This window comes from Gouania willdenowi, chromosome 4 (genome assembly GCF_900634775.1).
Source record: "Gouania willdenowi chromosome 4, fGouWil2.1, whole genome shotgun sequence".
In the NCBI taxonomy this organism is placed as follows: Eukaryota; Metazoa; Chordata; class Actinopteri; order Blenniiformes; family Gobiesocidae; genus Gouania; species Gouania willdenowi.
This window is the reverse complement of record NC_041047.1, coordinates 27,250,416-27,272,237: the sequence shown is the minus strand read 5'-3', so window position 1 is coordinate 27,272,237 and position 21,822 is coordinate 27,250,416. Positions and strand designations below refer to the sequence as shown.

At 42.2% G+C, this 21,822-nt stretch overlaps 1 protein-coding gene across 1 annotated transcript in view; it reads left to right on the top strand.

Moving 5' to 3' along the window:
• Positions 1-369: 369 nt before the first annotated feature.
• The window catches only part of midn (midnolin), a 29,415-nt gene continuing 7,962 nt past the window's right edge, over positions 370-21,822 (top strand). Inside the window, exons 1-8 of the mRNA XM_028444134.1 lie at positions 370-523; positions 612-703; positions 2,756-2,984; positions 5,197-5,284; positions 5,393-5,455; positions 16,852-17,412; positions 18,474-18,597; positions 19,291-19,614. Coding sequence (XP_028299935.1) covers positions 2,764-2,984; positions 5,197-5,284; positions 5,393-5,455; positions 16,852-17,412; positions 18,474-18,597; positions 19,291-19,614 — 1,381 coding nt within the window. The 5' untranslated portion in view covers positions 370-523; positions 612-703; positions 2,756-2,763. The remainder of the gene's footprint in view (positions 524-611; positions 704-2,755; positions 2,985-5,196; positions 5,285-5,392; positions 5,456-16,851; positions 17,413-18,473; positions 18,598-19,290; positions 19,615-21,822) is intronic.

Here is a 21,822-nt window from a genome sequence, read left to right as displayed (position 1 = left end):
CTACTTTTTACTTGTACTAGAGTATTTTATGTATGACTTACTTATGGTTATAGTTGTATAATTTCAATCAAGTAACAGTCCTTCTACTTGAACAGCATATATCAGTAGTCTTCACACCTCTGATTGTTTTTCTAAACAGCTCAATGAACCATGCCAGCAGGGCTGTTGTTGTTTGTCAGTGTGCGTGCTTCGTATCCAGGGCGCGTGTTTACCTGTACCGTTGCCAGGTGACATTTCTCTCTCTGTGCGTCGTCAAACACTGGCCACGCCCCTGTAATCACCGCGGCTCTCGCTTCGTTGACCGATTCTTAAGGTGGGCTGGAGCAGTCTCGCTCGAGTGAGGGTAGGGGGAGTCGTGAGTCCACCTTAAAAGTGGTGGCGACAGAAGAAGTGCGTCCGCTGCTCTCCACCCATATCCGAGAAGCGTCTGTTAAAGACGAGTCTCACCTTTCCTGAGCCACTCATCAGAACAGCGGTGACGCCGGTGTTCCCGGAACAGCACGATCACGACCAAGGAGCACCGGTAGAAATAGAAGGACACTTGTACGGATCTCCTCAGTGTGTGGATTTATCTCAACTTTTTTTTTTTTTTTTTTTTTTTCCACTACCAGCTGGGCTTACGTTTCACAACCAAAGCTGGGGAAACAAGCTGGACCGCAGCAGACTTTTACGCGAAGCTTCACAGTTTTCGCCACAATAATCGGTACGTACACGTTTGTCAAGACTAAAGTGTATTTTAATGTGTCTAATGTGTGTCTATGTACGGTTTGTGTTGGAGGGCAAAACATTGATCAGAGACTGGAAGCCAATAATCGGGGAACGATCCATCTCTCCACGGGAAATGACTTGCGTTACAGAGGCTCAAGAAATATTACAAATAAAAAGAATAAACACTAAACAAACAAAGAAAGAATGACAGAGAAAAACGTACACAATGAAGTAAAATACTTTTAATTGAATAAGGATTACATACAAGTGCACTCTTTACAGTAGAAAAAATAAAACAAGATTAATAATAATAATAATAATAATAATAATAATAATAATACAAATATAATACAGATGTATACTACAATCCAAGATGTCAGGTTACAGTGATGAATGAGTGGATGACATGACAGGAACAACAGGGTTGGTATTCTAAAACTGAAGCAATGATGCATAACTATAAAATAGGTCAATCTAAGGTTAAAATAGAAAAATCATACTCTGGATTATAACTAAAAATAATTCATCGAGATTATTATTAATTTTTTTTAATGTAATCTGATTTTTCTACAATTTACTGATAGTTTATTCATCCGTCGCTAGATGGCGAGAGAGTATCTTTATGTTTATAAGGATTTTTTAACGTATTACAATGAGAACTCAGGGACGCCTTAATTATTCCCATTCTCTCTTTGTTTTGGCGATAATAAACACAGTTAGACCTAATCAAATAATATCTGTTAAATATTTAAGAAAACTTGGCCGATATATCACAGGTCACATTTTAAATTGTTTTTATTTGGGGGGGTGGAGGGGGGGGATTTGGAAACTTGTGTTTGACCAGTAGACTCAATTCTGCCTGTATAGAATAAATCTAAGTGCAATGGTTTGCAATCTCTGTTGCAATCTCTGAACTCTTCCAGTATGTTGCTGAGGTCAGCACTGATGCATGCCATCTGATAATAGATTTACAGGACTGAGAGAGATCTGATCTATATGCCACAATTTACGCACTTGTGCATATTTTGTATTTAGGTATATATATATATATATACACACAACGGATTTTGTAGGAAAATAATAAATAAATAATATTTTATTGATGAATGCCTTTAATGCCAACATGAGGTAAAACTGTGGGCACATATACAGTTACTGAAACAGTATGTCAAATTATTCCTTTTTTTTTTTCCAAGTACCCCCTGCAACATGCAGGAACCACTGCCTTAATTCATAGGCTTAGTGCTTTTTTTAAAACCGACCTTTTCCCCACGACCCTGAAGGAGATGCGAACCTCAGTTTAGGAAGCACTGTTCACTGTGTAATGTGCTCTCATGTTGTCCTCTACTGTAGGCTAATATATTATGAATGGCCTAAAATTGTCCGCCACGTGGGTGTGAATCCGTATTTACTATTGGCCGACACGAGCTGCGTCCCGAAGGAGGCCGCCTGTGATTGGTCGGCCGGTGTCTGGGGGGGCTGGAGGCGGAGCTTAGCGACGTGGAAGTGTGATACTTTGTGACAATGTTCATTGTGGATATTTCACGGGGAGCCGCGGTGGTTGAAGCCCGCAGCTGAGAGCAAGAGGCTGTGCTGCTCCATTTCCTGTCCTCCAGAAGAGCTTTTTAGGACGTTAGCGAGGACTTTTTAATGTTTTTTTTTTTTAAATTTTTTTTAAAATAAAATCTAATATTTAGCAGCGTTTGCTTTAACCGTAACCTTGTAGTATATGAACGTCCAAGGCTTTTCTTTTTGAGTTTTTTTTTTTTTTTTTTTGCTGACTGCATTCTCGCGTTGCTGCCTGGCGTTCCTCCATCTATGTAGCACTACGGAAGACTCGCTTGGACGTTGAAAAAACAAAGAAAAGAACCAAACAAAGGGAAAAATAAAGTTGGAGACATTCTCGCCAGGAGACCGACTGGGCTTTAAACTTGACCCTGTGAATGCTGGAGCCGAAGCAGAAACGCTAGACCGAAGCTACGGATCCCCCTGCTCCTCTTCCTCACTCCCGGCTCAGCTCGTCTCCCTCCCCTCCTTCTGACCACAGGTTATCGGATGGACCAGCATCCCAGCGCCCGGAGCTGCACCAGCCGCGGGGCTTCGTCCTGTGAGGCCGTCCCGACTGAGCCCTCCATGAATCTGTTCATCCACTCCACCACCGGTACCCGCTTCGAGCTCTCCCTGCCCCTGGAGGAGACTGTGGACGGACTGAAGAGGAGGCTGTCTCAGAGACTCAAAGTACCAAAGGAGAGACTCGCTCTGCTGCACAAAGAAACGTGAGTAATAGCAACACCTGGAAAAAACAACTACATTAGGTCTGCTTCTAGTTTCCATCAACTAAATTCACTAGTTCTCCATAAATCCCTGCGATACATGTATATGTAAACTAGCGCTAGGCGATATGCCTGGGGAATAAATGTATCACGATATAAGTGTTTCATATCAGTCGATATCGATAATTATTATTATTTTTTTTAATTAATCCAAAATAAGGACCAGAAAGGAAAAAGGCTGAATTTAAATACTTTTATTTTAAACATAATCATAAACATAAAATAAATAAATATTCAGTCGACACAACTATGGAAAAAAAAAAAAAAACACGAAAACCTCAATTAAATAAGAAAACGGGTCAAGGTGCAAATAGACATGAAATAAATGGTTAATCAAACGCAACACATTTTGTAATTAATAAATCAGTGTACACCTGAGACAGAGCTAACATCTTTGACATGTTCGTATCAAATCAGCATGAAATTTTAATTAAAAAAATGATAAATCAGTCAAAAAACAACTCAACATGGTTTCACGAATCATCATTTCAGATGGCGAAACATGAAAGTGCTACTGTGCACAGCTACTTTTGAGAGGCTAAAGCCAATCCTCTGCCTACATCCCCCAGAATGCTTTGCGGTTCTGGGTCGAGATGGTTGTTTCCGGGGTTTTTTTCTAAAAGAGTTCAGTGAAATTATCAAACATTCTATCATAAATATTTTCTATTGATATTGATTACATCTCTATCGCGATATTTATCATTATTGTTTTATCACCCAGGCCTAATGCAATCGATTTCTTATCTTTTCTTCCTCAGTGGTTTATAGATGCTTTATGATGTATCCTTCTTTTTTGTGCCAGATGAACTAATAGTTTGTCTATTACTTTGGATTTATACTTGATTGAATTTTCTGGGACATCACACCTCTCCTTATCATCAATAGCTTCAATGAACCCACTGACCATCTTGCTATTGGGATTGTGCATCCAGGGACTCACCGAACAGTGGAGCAGTATTGACCAGACTCGCATTGATTCACTCACTTCAATATAAATATTGAAGCCTGACTGAATTGTTAATGCTGTTTGAATCAAAGACGTTACACGTCAATGTTTTAAAGTCACACATAGTTTGGTGGTCCATAATTTATTCATGTTGCTGCTGCTGCGCATACACACATGTGATTGGTGGAATAATGTTGCTGCAGACGATACTGTTGTATCTGCGTATTATGGAAGGAAGACAGATGGGATAATAGAATAAATAACCCCTTTTATGATTTAAAAATGCTCAAACACCTAAAGCAACATCCTGGTGAGTAGGTTTTAGGGTTTAATGACTGCAGAATAATACAGGTGATGTTATGCAAAGAAGTAAGGTGTGTTACTTATATGCAGACAATCACCATTGTTTGCCAGCCCTGCTCCTCCACTACCATTCCAATAAATCACAACATCCCTTTTAAACCCGAAACCCCCTTTTAATCCCCCTCCGGTGCCTCAAACTGTAGAGTCAGGGAGGAGGGCCCTTTGTTAAGCTGCATAGATTGAGATGTGGGTCATGCATTGCATTCCTTCTGTAGCCTAAAAGAAGCAACGATCTGCACACAGAAGTGATCATTACATTGTGCGCGCAACCCCACAATGGTGCTCGTGTTCCTCATGCACATAACCGTCAATGTCGGTCGTCTATACTCTGAATGTGGCACGGTTAAACCCCGTACACAGCTGTTGTCATGTATAGTTCCGCTTTTAAAAAAAAACTCGTCTGCATCGCGATATCAGCAGGGGCGGCTGATTATGTCTGTCTTTTGTCTCACTAATAAAGAGATTGCAGTTTCAGTTTCAGCGTTTGAGTTTCTGCTCTTCATTTTTTCTGAAGTTGACAAATGAAAACGCACACCTCCACTCAGACAAGTGGCAGTGGTGCCAAATATTCACTGTGAGCACTTGTCAAGTTCCACTATACTCGAAATTGAAATATGACAGCCCAATCAATATTTCTCTCTCATGGAGCTTTTTTATTTTACCCACGGCTCTTTTCCAAACTAGCTTGAAGTCTGTATGCTTGCACCCCCCACCCCCTCCCCCACCACACACTCCTCCTCCTGCTCCACAGCTGAAGGGTGTTTGTGTGTCTGAGAAGAGAAGTGAAGATATTGTCAGCACAATCTAATAATCTTTTTTTTTTTTTTTTGGTTTCTTACCCTGCAGGCGATTAAGTTCAGGAAAACTTCAGGATCTAGGCATCTCAGATGGGAGCAAGGTAACACTGGTACCAACAGTTGAAGCAGGATTAATGGTAAGCTTTCACTTACTTGTACTTGCTTTGATGCCCAAATTTAAACGTCACTTGCCATGGATTTAAATGATTTTTTCTGAAGAATTATTATTTTTTTTCTCTGTGCAGTCTCAAGCATCAAGACCAGAACAGTCCGTAATGCAAGCTTTGGAGAGTTTAACTGAAACTCAGGTAAGGATATGTTCATATATGTTTACCTGGTAGTTTTATTAAATGAGCTAAGCCTTTGTGTTCACCTGGTAAGGAGCGACGTTGTTGTAGAAACAAGCACTCGTGTATTACAGACAGAGCGGATGAACATAAGCACAAGCCTCTTTATTTGTATAATCTCAGCCTCTTAAACAGGCCAAGCTAGACATCCAATGTGAGCGGTTAGGATATAATAAGCTTCAACGCCCTTCTGTATCCTAGTAACATCTGTGATGCTGTGCGTTAGTGCGTGCTGCAGCGCTGCAGGAAGCCACTGTGAATGCTGTACAAGAAGAGACTTTTATTCTGGAGCTGCTCAGAGCACTAGCACTCACTTCCACTTTTCGTGTTTTACCTTCATCTCTAATTTGGCTCCACTCGACTCTTTGTGTGTCACGTGCTTGGACACACACACACACACACACACACACACACACACACGTTTCCAAGAAGTGTAGTCTCAGTCACGCTTAAACAGGGCTGGATTGTCAGATGACCGATTCAGTATTAACATGAGGTTCCTGGAGGCCTTAGGACATAAGTATAGCACTAGTATGGCCTACTAGGGCTGGGCGATATTCAAGATATGTTGAGTTTTCTACTTTGGCGATATAGAAGATTACAATATCAATATACATAGTTTTTATAGCTTATGTTGTATCAAAACACTTGTTTTAGGTGTGACTGATTTCACTACTTCACAGAAGAGCATGAGAAGCACTGTTGGATGGATTTTTTTCTCGGTAACAAGCCACACTACAGAACTCACTCACACGTGCTGTCCCATATAGCAGAAAAAGCCAAAAGTGGCACATATTGTGTAGCTGTTTGTTGATAAATGAGCCTGTGTGGCATTTTGCATCAGCAAATTTAACCCAGAATTGTATTTCTGGTAAGACTTCATTTGAATTAAAATGATCGAGTTTTATATTGTATATTGCCATTTTGAGAAAAAAATATTGAGGCCCTAGGGCTTACACTGAGAAAGTGCTGTGCAGACATACTTGGGTACAGTATGTATTTGAGTGAGCATAGCATGACTCATCACAATGATCAATAGCAAGAGTTAGGCAAAAAAAACAAAACTGATTCTTCAGAAGTAAGTAGTCAGAACGCATGACGACATCAGTATGTCCCAAGAGACTGACTCAGATCAACATCCTTTTGTTATGCTGCAACGCTAAGATGTATGAAACTGCATAAGCTATGCAACACTGACTGATGTCAAAACAGTACAAGATGGTCACACTGATTGCTCATGTATGCAGTTATGTGTCAACAAAGCAAGGTGTGCAGGTCCGATGGGTACAGGATGTGTTCCTCTTTGTGAAAAGCCGAGCACATGCTTCGTTGTGGCTTCTTTTCTTTTGCTGTTTATTTCTTAGTGGAAATACTGGCAACTTTAACGCGTGTGTGAACTCAGCATGCGTCTCGTAGCGCTGAAAGCAGATGACTGCGTGTGTGTGTAAGTGGATGATACTGGATGTGTGTGTGTGTGTGTGTGTGTAAGTCTAAGTGTTACTGGGCGAGAGGCAACATTTGCCAACGGCGCCAGGAAGGACTGTCATCTTCACCACAAAGCAGATGCAACTCAACATCTGCATCCCTCTAACCGCATGAGCCTAATGCCCTTATTAATGTGACAGTTGCTTGCATTTTGTACTTAAGTGTTCCCATTCTTTTACTTTTTACATGTATTGATCCACATGTTGATCATAGCGATAAACTAGAAGGACCGGTGGCGGAAATAAAGGTTTAACTAAAGGCAAAAAAAAAACCTCCTTCATTGTGTTTATACTCTGTGAAATTGATTCCTCTTTATAATTCATGAAGCCAAATGGAATGATATAGATTGTGGAAAGATTACAGATCTGAGTAAGATTAGGAAATTTGAACACAAAAGCATTTCCTCATTTCCTTTCTCCGCCCTAACTCAGGGGGTATCAAAAAGCAATCAATGCACTTAGCTCTTAAAAGTGTCTGACACGATAACTGATACGCCCACACACCCAAAATAGCCTCGGGGAGATGATGTGGGCCTGTGCTATGCTGAAAAAGTGGGGCTTGAACCCCCTTGGATGTTTAACAAGGCCTCGCCCCTTCTAATGGTATGTTCACAATCACATGAGGTTTTTTTTCCCAGATAGGCTGCGTTTCCAGGAAGGGTATTGTTAATGAAGTGTGTGTCAGCGTAAGATAAAGCTAGATGTATGTCCTCATGCCTTTAGCCACCAGCATCTAGACAAAGGAAGAGCAGATCATGGCAGCTTTCAGTGTAATTCTGACTTTTTATGACATAAATTACTGCAGAAATACGTAATGGTAACAGAGCCATAGCAATTATCAAAATGACCCCCCCCCCACCCCCGCCCTTTTTTTCCTATATGCCCCTTTTCTCCCTCAGTTATTTCTGCTTAACAGCTGTCCCAAGGCACTGTAATTTAAATGTGCTGTGGTTGCACGTCCAGCTAGCACCCCCAGTTCTGAGCGTGATGGCTGGTTGCTTTAGCAAAGGCGATCTTTGCTGCCTTAATTCCCCCCCCCCCACCCGGCATCTCTTTGGCCTCTCTTGCGTGGCATAAGCCGCATTAAGCTACTGCCTTTCTGACAGTCCATCAAAATACAGTTGTCTGCGCTACTCTCGCCCCATTCTGTGTCTGTTAAATGCAGGTTGTGCGTTCAGCTTACATTTGTAGTCAAACATCAGCACGTCGTACACACCAGGAATGAAAGGATGTATTTAAGAGGATTTCTGCTTCTGATGAGCAAACGTGAAGATGTCTGAGCCTACTAGTAAAATGAATGTACGCTTGACAAGCAGTGAAAAAACGTTGACTATTTCTGGAGACATGAAGGCGGTGGCATCAACTTCTCATCCATTGATCTTAAGGTTTGACAGAAATAGAAGGATTATGTGTTCTTTTCAGCACACGGGCACTTTATTCAATGATGCTGGAATAAAAGCCAAGCGGGCAGGCCTCACCCTTACCATCCCCCCTGTTGCCCCCCCCATGCAGCTACCTCTTTGTTCCAGTCTGAGCTCGAACCCTGATCAACTGACAAATAATCAAACATACAATGATTGACAACCATTAGCCACAATCCCTCCTTTCTGCTGTAATGGGTTCAAAATGTAACGAATCACCTATAGCTGGAGTGAGAGAGAGGCAGCAGACCTGCGCATTTTCTTGCCCTCAACACTTGCACAGATTGCTTTGGAAGGAGGATGTGTGTTGCCATGCTACATCTCAGTGGAATACACTGCTGCAGATCTGTTCTAGTTTCCTCACTCGCACAGACAAGCACCTCCTGTCCTTGTGCGCTCCTCTTCTTTCGAGCGGTGTTGTCATTGGTTTAGTAAGCAGACGGTTAGAAACTAGTGCGATTTAACCATCCATAGGGACTAGCCTTTGGGTCATCCTTACCTCATATCCTCTCTGCATTCCCTGATGGTGTCACATGGGCCTTGACATGTGGAGAAAAGCTAAAACAACAGCTGCAAGTTGAAAACTAAACTTGTGCAGTTTGAAGTTATTCTAGGTGAAATTGTTTTGCATTTTTTAGAAGTCTGTATGCCCTAAAACACCTTGACCGAAGGTTATATTATGAGCTACTCATCACATGTAGGTGTGTTTAGGCCGGATTAAATAAACACTAGCTTGAGATGTTTTTTTTAAGGCAGTGGCTATCCGTACGGTTGGCGTATCAATATTCCAACATTATGTCCGTACGCAGTGCCTCTATTTGGTGTAGGTCACATGATAGGTCAGTCATTGGTCAATTTAGGTCGTGTGACTAAGACTAAACCTTACCCTAAACCTAACTCTAACCCTAACCTTAAAAATTGTTGCAAAATTTGGTTATAACCTATCCCTAACCCTAAGATGCTACATACAATTACTTCAGTAACCATATAGCAACAGGGCATGTCTGTACGGCAACCGTACAAATAGACACATTAATTTTACACTAATTTTTAAGTTAAGCTAACACCCAGGAGAGACTCTTCTTTAAAAATGAATAACTCAACAGTTGTACTAGGGCTGGGCAATATATCAAGATTTAAGATATATTGAGCGATTTAGAAAATGACAATATCGCCTTCATCAATTTATATATTATTTATAGCTTATTTGGTATTAAAATACTCGTTGAGTCAATGCTTTTGCTACTTTTCAGATCAGCACGAAAAGCACAGGTATTTGGATTTCTGAGTGCATCCTAACCCAGACCATTTTGCATCAGTAAATTTAACCTGAATTGTTTTTCTTGTGAGACTTTATTTGAATTTATATCGTATATTGCCATTTTGACAAATGGCAGATGAGTTTGGTCCATATTGCCCAGCTCTAGTTGGCGCTGTATCTTCTTGTTTTGCTTAGTGCCTCTTCCTTGCCTCTTTTTTTTCCAAGATTAATCTACACATACTCCTACTGATGATTTGCTTGCATAAAGTAACATAGCCTTTTACCTTTTGAGTAATTGATTCATTTTGATTGATCATTTGGACCTATTGAAAATATTAAATTGCTGTATATCTTTGAATACCGCTTGCATGAAGTCTTGCAGTGTTGAGAAACAAATTCAGGTAAATTTAGCACAGAAGGCTATCTCAGACTTGTGAATATAGTTTGCCTCATTGAGTACGTTCAGGTGTAAACAGTCTTGTACAGAAAGGGACATGTGTAACAGCCAATGCCGATGATCAATATGTAGCCTTGCATTCTGTACAAAACCTTCTCCGAATGCTGGATAATCAGAATTGACACAACTAGTAATCATTAGGGTAATTGCATTGAGGATTCCAGAATGCAAAGAATTGAACATTTACTGTCAGCCTGGTCAATATGAGAGGATTCACCCCCCCTTGTCCCTCCAAGTGTCTTTGAAATAAAGGTTTTTTATATGCAAGCAGCTTGACATGTCGTCCTTGCTCTTAAGAATGGTAATTTGTTTTCTGTTTGTCAATGGAATCTACATATATTAATTTGTTCCTGAATGTGTAAAGCATTTTGTGTATGAAACAAGAGACAATACTGATCTAAAGCCCTATTCAGTCCCTGCATGTAAATCCAGGCCTTAAAAATTGCATTAATAAGATGATCACGCCATATTTTCTGCACCTGTGTAATCCCCTTTGTGATGCGTCAATGCATTGTGGGAGAGGGAGGCCCTGATGGGTATCAAGGTGTGTTGTGTGGGCAACAGAAAGATGGATTTTGCAGAGGAAGGAGGATGATTGTCTTGTTGTTGTGAAAAGGCACAAACATGAATGTGGGTGTGTGGATGTGCAAACATTCATTTTTAATGTCTTTGTGCATTTCCTCGTCGAGCGGCCAGGGGAGTCTCAGTATCTTTATCTGAGTCGTGACAGTCATTGTTTTCCATTCCCTGACGACGCAGAGCTTTTGTGATTCAAGCAGCCAGCATCGTGACTAGTGGGGCTAAAGAGTGGGAAGATGGAGAACTGGAATATCTAGCCTGATGACCACTACCCAGTCTGACAAAGTCCCTTAAGAATTGGTTACTCCTTAAACAAAGCAATGGGGAAGAAAACAAAATGGATGAAATATTTCAGAAGAAAATCCCCCTTGAGCCTCTTATTTTATAGTTTCTCCCTCAGAGGACATTGGCCATGGTTACATGATGTTTTTTAATCCAGAATAAATTGTTCTGAATTAAAGTGTTCTGCTTCATGTTTACATGGAAATAGTAATTCCCGAATTGAGGTTTACATTAAAAACCGGTTTATTCGGCTTTATTCAATTCCACTTTAGGTCTGGGGGTTGGAAAGGGTTCTGATTGGACAGGGGGCGAACGAGACGTATCACATCCATCGGGTTTAAAACACACAACAAACCTTTTCTTTTGGGGTACAACACAGAAGAGACCACATGAGAACTGTTTTCACTTTTATTTTGAAGCAGCAACTCAACAATAACACACGGTTTCACTTTGCTCTGCGGAGCAGAAGAGAGATACAAGTCCGTACTTTGGTCAATCAAAGACAGCGGTTATTGCAACAGCTGTTCTAACTCCACTATACAGGACGTTGAGTGAAAAAATAACTTCATAATGATCATTAGTCATTAGTGAAGCTCTGGTTCTTAATTAGTCTGTGTGTCCGTGTGATGTCCACATGTTTATGCCTCCGTCCATCCACTCTTTTCATTATATCCATCTCTTTTATTAACTTTTATTCTGAATTAGAGAGGAATTAAAGCTCCCATGTAAACATGGCTAATGAAACCAAGCCTTCTTGAAATAAGTGCAAGCTACAAAAAAACTAGGATATTATTGGATCTGGACAAAAAGGGAATGGTTAGTTTTAGGATTTTATGCACCCATGTTAAATGTTATTCGTCAGTTTTTGATACAGTTGGTTTGGCGACATTTTGAGGCATCTTATTTGACATTGAAGAGCCCCTGGGCTGCCTTTAGGATTTAGGGCACGATGCAAGTCATTGATTTTTTTTTAAAAAAAATTCTTGTTCCTTTTGAGACTGTTATTGCTTCTTTTACCAATTTTAGGTTTCAACAAAAAAGCAAAATGAGTATCATTAGTATTGTAGTATGTTTAAAACTTGGAGGTTGATTAGGGGAAAATGAGCATCTTTTTGAGTCATACCTCTCACCCTAGCCATCTGACAGGGCAAAGTCTGTGCTGCGTACCTAACGTTGGTGGAAGAGACGACTTCCTCCTCCTGGCAGCTTCCCACTCTCTCCACCCTCCTGTCCCGCCTTGCAATTCTTTATTCTCCTTTCTCCGGCACAAAGCTGCTCAGTTGTTCATGAATGTCAGCTCAGTGCTGCCAGCACGCTCTATCTTCTCCCTCGCTTTCTCCCTCGCACCCTCTCCTCTTGCGTCTCCCGGCTTGTCTCTTCCTCCTTCACTCCTTATCTCTTTCCCTTAGTTCGCTTAGTGTGCAAAGGAAGAACGACTGCAAATGAGTTCCTTGAACCACAGGGACCCCAATAAATAAAACTGTCAGCCAGAGATGTCAGGGAAAGAAGAAGGAAGGAGCCAAAGGCACACTCTCACTGAATATTTCATCATCCACCACCACCACCACTCTGACACCCTACCCCCATTGCCCGCATCCCCATCCCCCTTCACCATCCCTCTCTCATGCCATCCTCCCCCATTTCTCCCTCGCCTTCATCTTGTCTCCACCCCCTTCCCCCAGCTGCCCCTTATCATAGTCTCCCCCATTGCTGCATAGCAACCAAAGGCTCTTGCTAAATAAAGTACTACGTCCTGGACAAAGCCACGCAAACAAAACAGGGTCAGCTGGCTGTGGGGTCAGAGATGGCTGGGAGGTAAAAATGACTTGTTTTTATGCATCACAGAAGGACTTACTCATACAGATACTGGGAAGTGCATTTAACCATGTCTTCTGTATTCATCCATGTCTCAAAAACATACTTTGTTCTTGTGGAGTGAATACCCCTTGTCCTTTAACATCACTGCAGTTAAAAGGTGATCAATGGCTGCTGATTATGCTTTGTCATGTGCTCATCTAAAAGACAGCTCCGAGTTCCTTCTCTAAAACCTGTGCTGCTGACAAAAGTGGGATGAAGAGATGAGGGAAAATGGCTGCAGACCATAATGGAAGCCATAATGCTGCTCTTTGTTTGGCTTCGCTGTGCCAGAAACTACTATCAGGTGTTTCTCCTGACGTCAGCCAAAGCCAACCGTATTGGTTCTCGTGACTGCTCCGAAGGGAAGACAGACATGTTTGGACTGGAGCGCGGCTGCAAAAAAAAAAAACCTCTGGGAATCATTTGCTATCCAGTTCTCTTCCACCAGTAAACCACCTTCCCCCCGACACACGCAGATACACAAACTCCAACCGTTTCCCTCCCCTTGTTTCTCTCAAATTCGCTGTCCGTCTGGAAGAAGCTTGTTGTTACACGATCACTCTCTCAAATCTAGCCTCTGGCAGGGAGACAGGCCTCGCTGTATCATCCTCCGCCTCCTCCCATCCCTCAGGAAACAGGCCCTGTTTCAGGTGTTCTGCTCTACAGCTCGCGGCTCCCAGCTACAAGACAAGCTGTTCGCCCACCTTTTCTCTAGCGCTCAGGATTGTCAGGAAAACGACACGTCAGAAACGGTGTAGCTATTAGTTTGAAGTAACAGAATTCCACATTTGAATGTCTACTTTATCTTTCAGAGGAGATAAAAGGCTACTGCAACTATTTGAAAGTGACCAATCAAGTAATTGTGGTCAGAATGTCCCCAGTCATTTTGACTATCACTATGTTTATGTGGGTTTGTGGCCTTTTACTTTCCTGTCTGAAGACTAAAGTGTGGTGGGTAGTGTTTACATGTTGGGACCCCATGAGTCGTAGGTTGGGTCATATCAGGTTATGCAGGCTCTAACACTGCACGTGTATAAACTAACATGTGGTGTTTGTATTGGAGTATGAGTACCGGTACATGAATTTCATATCAGTGGTTCGGAATAATCCACACTACTCATTATAAGGGTAATCAAGCCTCCTCTTTATTTCTCCCGCTGTCATTCACTGTCGGCCTTTTCCTTTCCCTTCTGTGTGCTAAACATGCACACAAAGCCAACAACATAGGCCTGCTCAGTCTAGGCAATAATTAGCATCTCTGATGATGCCAGTATCTTTAAACATACTCTCTGCAGTGTTCTAAAAAATGCTTCAGATTCATGCAATGCTGTTTGGTACCTTTTATAGATTAATAGACATACGTATGTTTGGTTGTCGTTTACAATACCTAAGAATTTTTTTCTTCCAATTTGTTTTCAACTTGCATTTGTCATTTTAGGTTCACACTATATGCGAGAAACATGCATGTTTTTATCACAAAATTATTTAATTTGATATAATGCATAATCGTGACCGTCACCAGCCCCCTAAGCTGAGCTAAACTTTAGTGGGGGTAAAGATGTAAAAAGAGAGGGCAGCCAGTGTTACACCTTAGGGACGGTCATGGGCTTTAGGAGGAAAAGACCATTCATCAAAACAGAAGGCTCTGCTGGTTTGTCTGACTTTGAAAAGGCTCTGAACTTTGATTTAGTGCACTTTTTGTACGGTGTTTCTTCTTCGTCTGCATTTACTTCTGTGAAACTATCACTAAATGGCAGTAAATAAACTGAGAAATTATAGACTGGATATTTGTCTTTCTTTGAGACAGATATTGCAATGCGTTGTTGTCTGATTTTTCTTGTATTATATCATTTATGGTAGAATTGCATGTGATGATATTGATATAGTGAACCATGTATTGTGCATCCCAGCCCCTAATGCAGATTTAAAGACCAATTACAGAGCAGTTGAGATTAGCTTCTGGTATATCCACCTCCCCGTTTAGAGCCTGTGCAGGCTGTAAGCACCAGTAGAGGTTCTCCCTGTGGGGGTGTTTGACTTTGTGTGCATGTTCTATAATGTTTGTTGGTGGTGGGTTGGTGAGCCAGGGACTCATTCACTTGACAGCTGTCAGTCACAGACACTATCTGCGTCTCTCTCGCCCTCCTTTTCTTATTATTTTTTTCTCCTCCCCCGTCGCACACACACACCCTCTTTACCTTCTGCCACCCCCAAGCAGCCACACACACACACACACACACACACACACACACACACACACACACACACACACACACACACACACACACACACACACACACACACTCACACTTGTCTATTTTTTTTTTTTTTTTAATCAGGCGAGTTTCCAGGGCACCCTTCCCTGTTCTCCTCCTTTCGCACCCCGCCTTGGACCTCCTCAGTTTACTACCCCCAACCACAGGGTAATCATGGTGGGTGTGGACTGTATCAACAAGTCATTAGTGCCTGAGTTTGCATTGTGAGAAAGCTGAGTTTTCTATTTTTGTTGCCCATACGCTGATTTTTGCTGCTGTAGCAGTTGGTTATTTACAATTTGATCTCTCAGATCATCCCAAACACCCCCCCCCCCCCCCCCCCCTCAACCACCGCCACCAACACCACCACTCCCTCTATCCCTTTTTTCCACACCATGTCAATACCAATGTGCAAAAGGTCACCCTGGCAACAGAGAGGCAGAGGTCGATAAAGAAATAAATAAGCAGAAGAAAAAGGAGAGAAGGGATGAAGGGCAGAGCCTGGTGATTCACAGGGTTAACTACAGGCCAACATCTCTAAAGCATTCTCCAAATGCAAGCAGGCTTCTGCTGCTTGCATTCAGGCCTTTCCTTCATTATCGGTCTTTGCATTTTTACTTGGACTATTTATTTTCGCAGTCTCCTCATTATTCTTTATTTTTATTTTTTTTGTCTTCTCAGGACATTTCATGCTCTCTTTTTCTCGGACTACATTCTTGTCTTTGCCCCATCCTCCCATCTCTGCTCCCAGCCTCTCCTACAGTCAGGGACCCTCCGGGGACAGGAAGTAGACATTGTTTCAACCGTCACTTTCTATTTGGCTCTACTGGTTGTTTCTGTTTGCTTCTATTTGGGGAGAACCTAAAACGTCATTACTGCTGAGTCTTCAAAAACCCAGCAAAGTTTTCTGACTGCTGCACGACTCTGACTAGCAACACACATCACAGACACTGTGCATTCACACACTGCTATACTCCAAAGCCTCAGAGCCCCAGGCATGCAAGAGGAGGACAAGAAAACTTTTATTTAGCGTGAATCCTGCTGCCAAGTCGTGACAACTCCTGCTGTCGTGTGTGTGTGTGCGCGTGTGTGTCCATCCGGGCCACGATTGGGTCAGTGAAGGCCTCCACACTTGGCTCCTGTTAGTCGCTTTCAGAGCTCCAAAAATGGGCAGCCCTTCCAGATCCACAGACAATTGAGTATTCTGTGTGTGAGAGACAGGCGGGGTGTATTTCCTGAACGTGGGACTGATTTTTCAGGCCCCGGGCCAGACAGAAGGGTGGCCTTTGTCTCTGAGCTGAATGACACTGCTGACTAAGAGCGGACAGAGCGACAAGTGGGAGGCAAGCAAGGGTGGACTGTGTGTTTTTCTGTGTGCTTTCCAAAAGAATTCCTTCTAAATTTACTTGCTTCCTGTTAGTGGGTAGGCCGCTGTTACATATTAACATTTAATTCGATTTGACATTTAAATAAGTATAAATAGACCATTACTTGACTTAATGAATGTAAGTGAAAAGTAGATGATGATTATTAAAAAGTCACGATCTAAAGCAGCCAGGCAATCATTTAGCAAAAATAAACTTCAGTTAGGGTAAACGTTAAAGTTCTCTGTTAGTTCTTGTTGTTTTTTCTTTTACTTAATGACCCTGATTTTAAAGTGTTTTCAGAATTAAAGCCTCTTTTCTTTTTTTCTTTTACTTAATGACCCTGATTTTAAAGTGTTTTCAGAATTAAAGCCTCTTTTCTTTTTTTCTTTTACAGGTCAGTGACTTTCTCTCTGGCCGCTCCCCCCTCACCCTTGCCCTTCGGGTTGGCGATCACATGATGTTTGTCCAGCTCCAGTTGGCGGCCCAGCAATCCGGCGGCCCCCAACTCCAGCACCGGCACCTTATCACCCGCGGCGGCACGGAGGCTGCTATGGGACAGCCTGCACTGCAGCCCCGTGTCCCCCACCCTCACCCACACTCTCACCACCACCATCCACACACTCACCCCAGCCCCCATTTGTCCCAGCCCCACCCTGTCCATTCCTCCGCCTCCTCCACTTCTGCGAGCTCCACTTCTTTCCCCCTCCCTTCCACACACCACCAGCCGCTCCCCTCCATGTTTCACCAGTCAGCGTCCTCCTCCTCCTCAGCTCACCGTAGCCCTACCACTCCTCCTCCTCCGCCCCACTCCCCTCGCTCCACTCATGTCCCTGGGGGTCTTTTCCGCTCACCAGTCCATCACCACCACAATCACCACTACCACCAGACCTCCTCAGGCCAACCAAGCCACGACATCAGCCAGGTCAAACCTGTAGCCCCCGTCCTCTGCCCTGAGGTAAGCATCTGCAATCATCATCGCACTGACTTCCTCATTTAACTTTAAATGTAAATATTAACCTACACAGAAAGAGATGAAGATGAAATTCTATATAGAAAAACTAGGATTGCAGCTCAATGCCAGTTGGTTACCTGTAAACAAAGCCAAACTAGCCAAGGAGAAATGTTTCCATCAATCTAAATGTATTGTGTGAAGACCACGTGTCATCTTAGCCCCTTAACCTTTCCTTGAATGCACAGGAGGGGAAGTCTTATTACTCTTTGACCCAGTTGCAAGGTTCACCACTGAATCATTCTCTATGTGATTCATTAGACTAATGAGGAATGGTGTTTCAGTCTGATTGACTTATAATTTGTCATCATATAAGGCAGCTTAATGGCTCTGTATATTTCACCAAACCGTTGCTCGCGGACATCACGCTAAGACATTTATGTATATTTCTTTGTTATTTCTTGCAAGCTGTTAATGGTACTCTCAACATGAATTTACCAGAATAGGAAGGGTTCATAATAGAGTTGGTAATTATTGTTGTGTCACCCTTGATGGGATTTTTGGATAACTTAAAATCCAACTGCAGACCCATTTTACTCATTTTCCTCCAACCTAATGTGTTTTTTTTTCAATTTCTGGAACTTTTAGTGTATGGTGTGGGGGATGTTTTTAAGAGAAAGACGGCTATGCTCTGTAGGGAGAAAACAGAAAGGGATTTTCCTCCTCAGGCTTTCAAATACATGACAAACAGGCAACAGACAGCAAACTCTAAGGCAGAATACAGCCTGAGTATCAGTTAACTTTAGGTTGTGTAACTCAAGTTTAGCTAAGGTGAAGTTGCATGTTGACCATGTTTAGTTGGCTCAGAGTTTCGTGTAACAAGATGCTCATGTTTCTGAAGTTTCTCGTGGCCTATAACCTTTACTGTATAGGCCCCAGATATACTGCAAGCATGCGTTGGAACATTTTGTTCATACACAGCTCGCTCGAGCTGTCAAATTGTGTCTTAAACTGTGTTTTCAGATTTTCGATCTGTAACACTAAGTTATGGATCCTGTCCCCTCCAGGCTAACTGCAGCAACAACAACCCCAACAGTGGCGCCAGTCCCTCGTCACGCTCCCGTAAACCTGGTGCCATTATTGAGAGCTTTGTCAACCATGCCCCTGGAGTTTTCTCAGGGACATTTTCAGGTGAGAGAATATTAATTTTCATTGCTCATTTCAGCCACAATCATTGAGATGATGTAAAACAGTGTTTCTCAAATGGAGGTACGCAATGGCACTACTGGGGGTACTTGATAGAGAGAGAGAGTGGAGAAAATTACCAAATAAAAGCATTTAAAATATGGGGTTTTATGTTTATTTTTAGTTAAAAATGACAACCACACTAAATATTACCAGCAACACACAAAATGACACAATCGCACAAAATAAGAGAAATATACTGAATAATAAAAAGAACAGAAAAACAACAACAAAATGACACAAACGCACAAAATGATGATAGAAATGCTTTTGAATAGAACATGAACTGAAAAATACAAGAGTCTTGAGTCCACACCATGACTGTAAATGATAAAAAAAAACAATAGAAATAAATCCATTCAAGAGGCACTAAATACTGTTTCATTCCACTTATTTACAAAGTGAGATTCTATAAAATCTACTCATTCAATCCATCATTTCGCTCTACAGTTGTTTTTTCACAGAATTTTGAACAAATTGTTGTAGTTGGACAAAGGGAGGTACTTGGATTAAGAAATAAGAGAAAGGGGTACTTCAGCCAAAAAAGTTTGAGAACCACTGATTTAGAAGACCTCCATTCAAAAACACTTTTTGTGTCCTAAAGCTGAATGTGCAACTAATTTATTTGTCCTTTTTCAGGCACTTTGCACCCTAACTGCCAGGACAGCAGTGGGCGTCCTAGACGAGACATTGGTACCATCCTCCAGATCCTCAATGACCTCCTTAGTGCCACACGTCACTACCAGGGCATGCCCCCATCCCTCACCCAGCTCCGCTACCAGACCCAATGTGGTTCCCCCTCCTCTCCGTCCCCCTCGCCTCCTCCCTCACCCCCAGTTGCTGCTATGGCGGGTCTCTCTGCCAAAGCTACCTCTGTGCCCACCGGCATCCCCAGCAGCCCCCCGCCGACTCTCCATCCACTGGTGCAGTGCCAGAGCCAGATTCGCATGTGCAAACCCCCTGGTGAGTGACTCTACTCCTCACCCCCTTCTGTTCATGCAAGCATGTCATGAACATAAACAGAAACACCCCCCACGCACATTAAGTAATTGTGCATCCTTTAAAGCCTCTAAGAAGCAGATGTCTCTACACTTGCCGATGATTGCTTACATGCATGTGTGTGTAACGACTAAAGCGTGGAACTAATGTTTTCATTCAAATCTTACAAAAACTTCAATTGCGCCTTGTTTCTTTGTACTCTCATCATAGCTGGTTAAGCTCAGTTGTGTGCGGAAGTTGTACATCGTTTCATGCAAATGTGATTGTAGTTTAAGAACAGAAAAATGACTCTTTATGATATCGTTTCTCCAAATCTGTTCAGTGAGGCTTCACTCCTCATGCAGGCAGGATTTGACTGTTTTTTTTTCACAACTAAGAGATTGAGATAGGATTTACCCCCTAAAGACTGGGATAGGCTAAGTTTAGATTAGATTAGAGCTTAAAAACTTGTAGCTGTAGCCAGTATGGCCGAGGGCGTGACAAACTTTGATACACCCATTCTGCTTGGGGGCTGGGTGAGGTTCAAACAACACTATTAAGGCAGTTGGTTTGTGTGTTTGAAGTTGTTTTTCCCCCTGGTAGGGAGACGGGATGTTAAGTGTCACACAGAATAACATTCAGTGTGTTTTAAGGGTTAGAAACAGTATTGTCGTCTTCTGTGTAATCATCTTCTACCATAAGTGCTGAAACTTGTTGATGAGATGCTGATAAATTCGTAGAAAGTTTACCCTTCCTGTTTGTCTTTTGGTTTGTTCCTGTTTTAGGACTTTCCATCACAGACTCTTTGGGGAATGTCCAGTTATTTTGAAAGTCATTGGCGAACAGTTGGAATAACACAGTTATTTTCCTAACTCAGGGAAGACCTTTCCCTGGCTGCCCCCACCCACACATTCACCCTTCCCTTTCCCTCTTCTCCCACTCTTGTCATGTCTCCTCATCTGCGTCCAACAGCCCACGCTGCTGTTTCCCACCATTTGCGGTCCAAAAAACTGCCTCATCTGTAAAATCCATCTTTGTCTTTTCCCTGATCAACCCCTTCACCCTTTTTTTTTTTTTCTCCATGCCTGTGTTGTACATCAATGCATTGTCTGTGTTCATTTGGCCTTTAAATAGATTTATTCTAACACGCAGCTCTGAAAAGAATTGGCTTTTTGAAGTCGAGGGCAGTGAGTAGGATGCGGAAGACGGGGATGGTAAAACCACAACACTAAGCCTCTATTCATCATATGGATGTTTTTATCCTGTTGTTCTGTCGACCAACAGTCCACCTATTAACCAGAGACAAAGCAAGGGATCCCGTTCCAAAGGCTTTCCTCAGAACTAGCTATGATCCTTTACCTTGCACACTGCTACAAAACGATGACAAAAAGAAGCAAAATTATACTCGGCGTTACAAAAGCTGTGTTTCCATTACAGATTTTCGCTAAATAAAAGCGGTATTCCTAAATGTTGACAAAGTGTAATTGCGCTTTGAACGTGTTTGCATTGAAGGTTATTTTGGACAGGAACCTTGTAACTCCTGTGAAATCTCATCTTGCGAGACTTCGCAGCAGGAAGATGGACGCGCCAAACCTCCGTATATATAACACTCCTTATTCCTTTGTTGTTTTACGTCTATTATGGCAGTAATAATTTAAAAGTATAATGCTAAGAAATGTCTCCTCTTCTGTTTACACGTACCGCACCATGTTTTCACGAGGAGAAGTGGTCATGTGACCAGGTACGTCACATTCTGTGACGTGTATTTACGGAAAAAGTGTTTCCATAACACTTTGCGATACAATAAAATATTGAAACGTCTGAAATTCCTCCTCATGAAAGCATAAAACCCTTTTAGCAATATTTGAGTGTTTTTTTTTCAATATCCGGGTGTTTCTATTACCAGTTTTTATCGCTCTATTTAGATTTTGCGCATTTCCAAAGGTAATGAAAACCAAGCTAATGAATGCACTTTTGTGTTTGTGTGAACATCGGAATGAGTGTGTGTTTGTCTCCTGCTTCACCTGATGTCTTAACAGAGATGCCTAAACTCTCTGAGACGGGCTTACCAGCCAACACCTGATAGAGGACTTACTGGACTAAACTCTGCAGCTTAACTCTGCTTCACAGAAACCTGACTTCCTTTAAAGAAGCAGAGAAACAATCCCTGTGCTTCCATGTGCCTGAATGTGT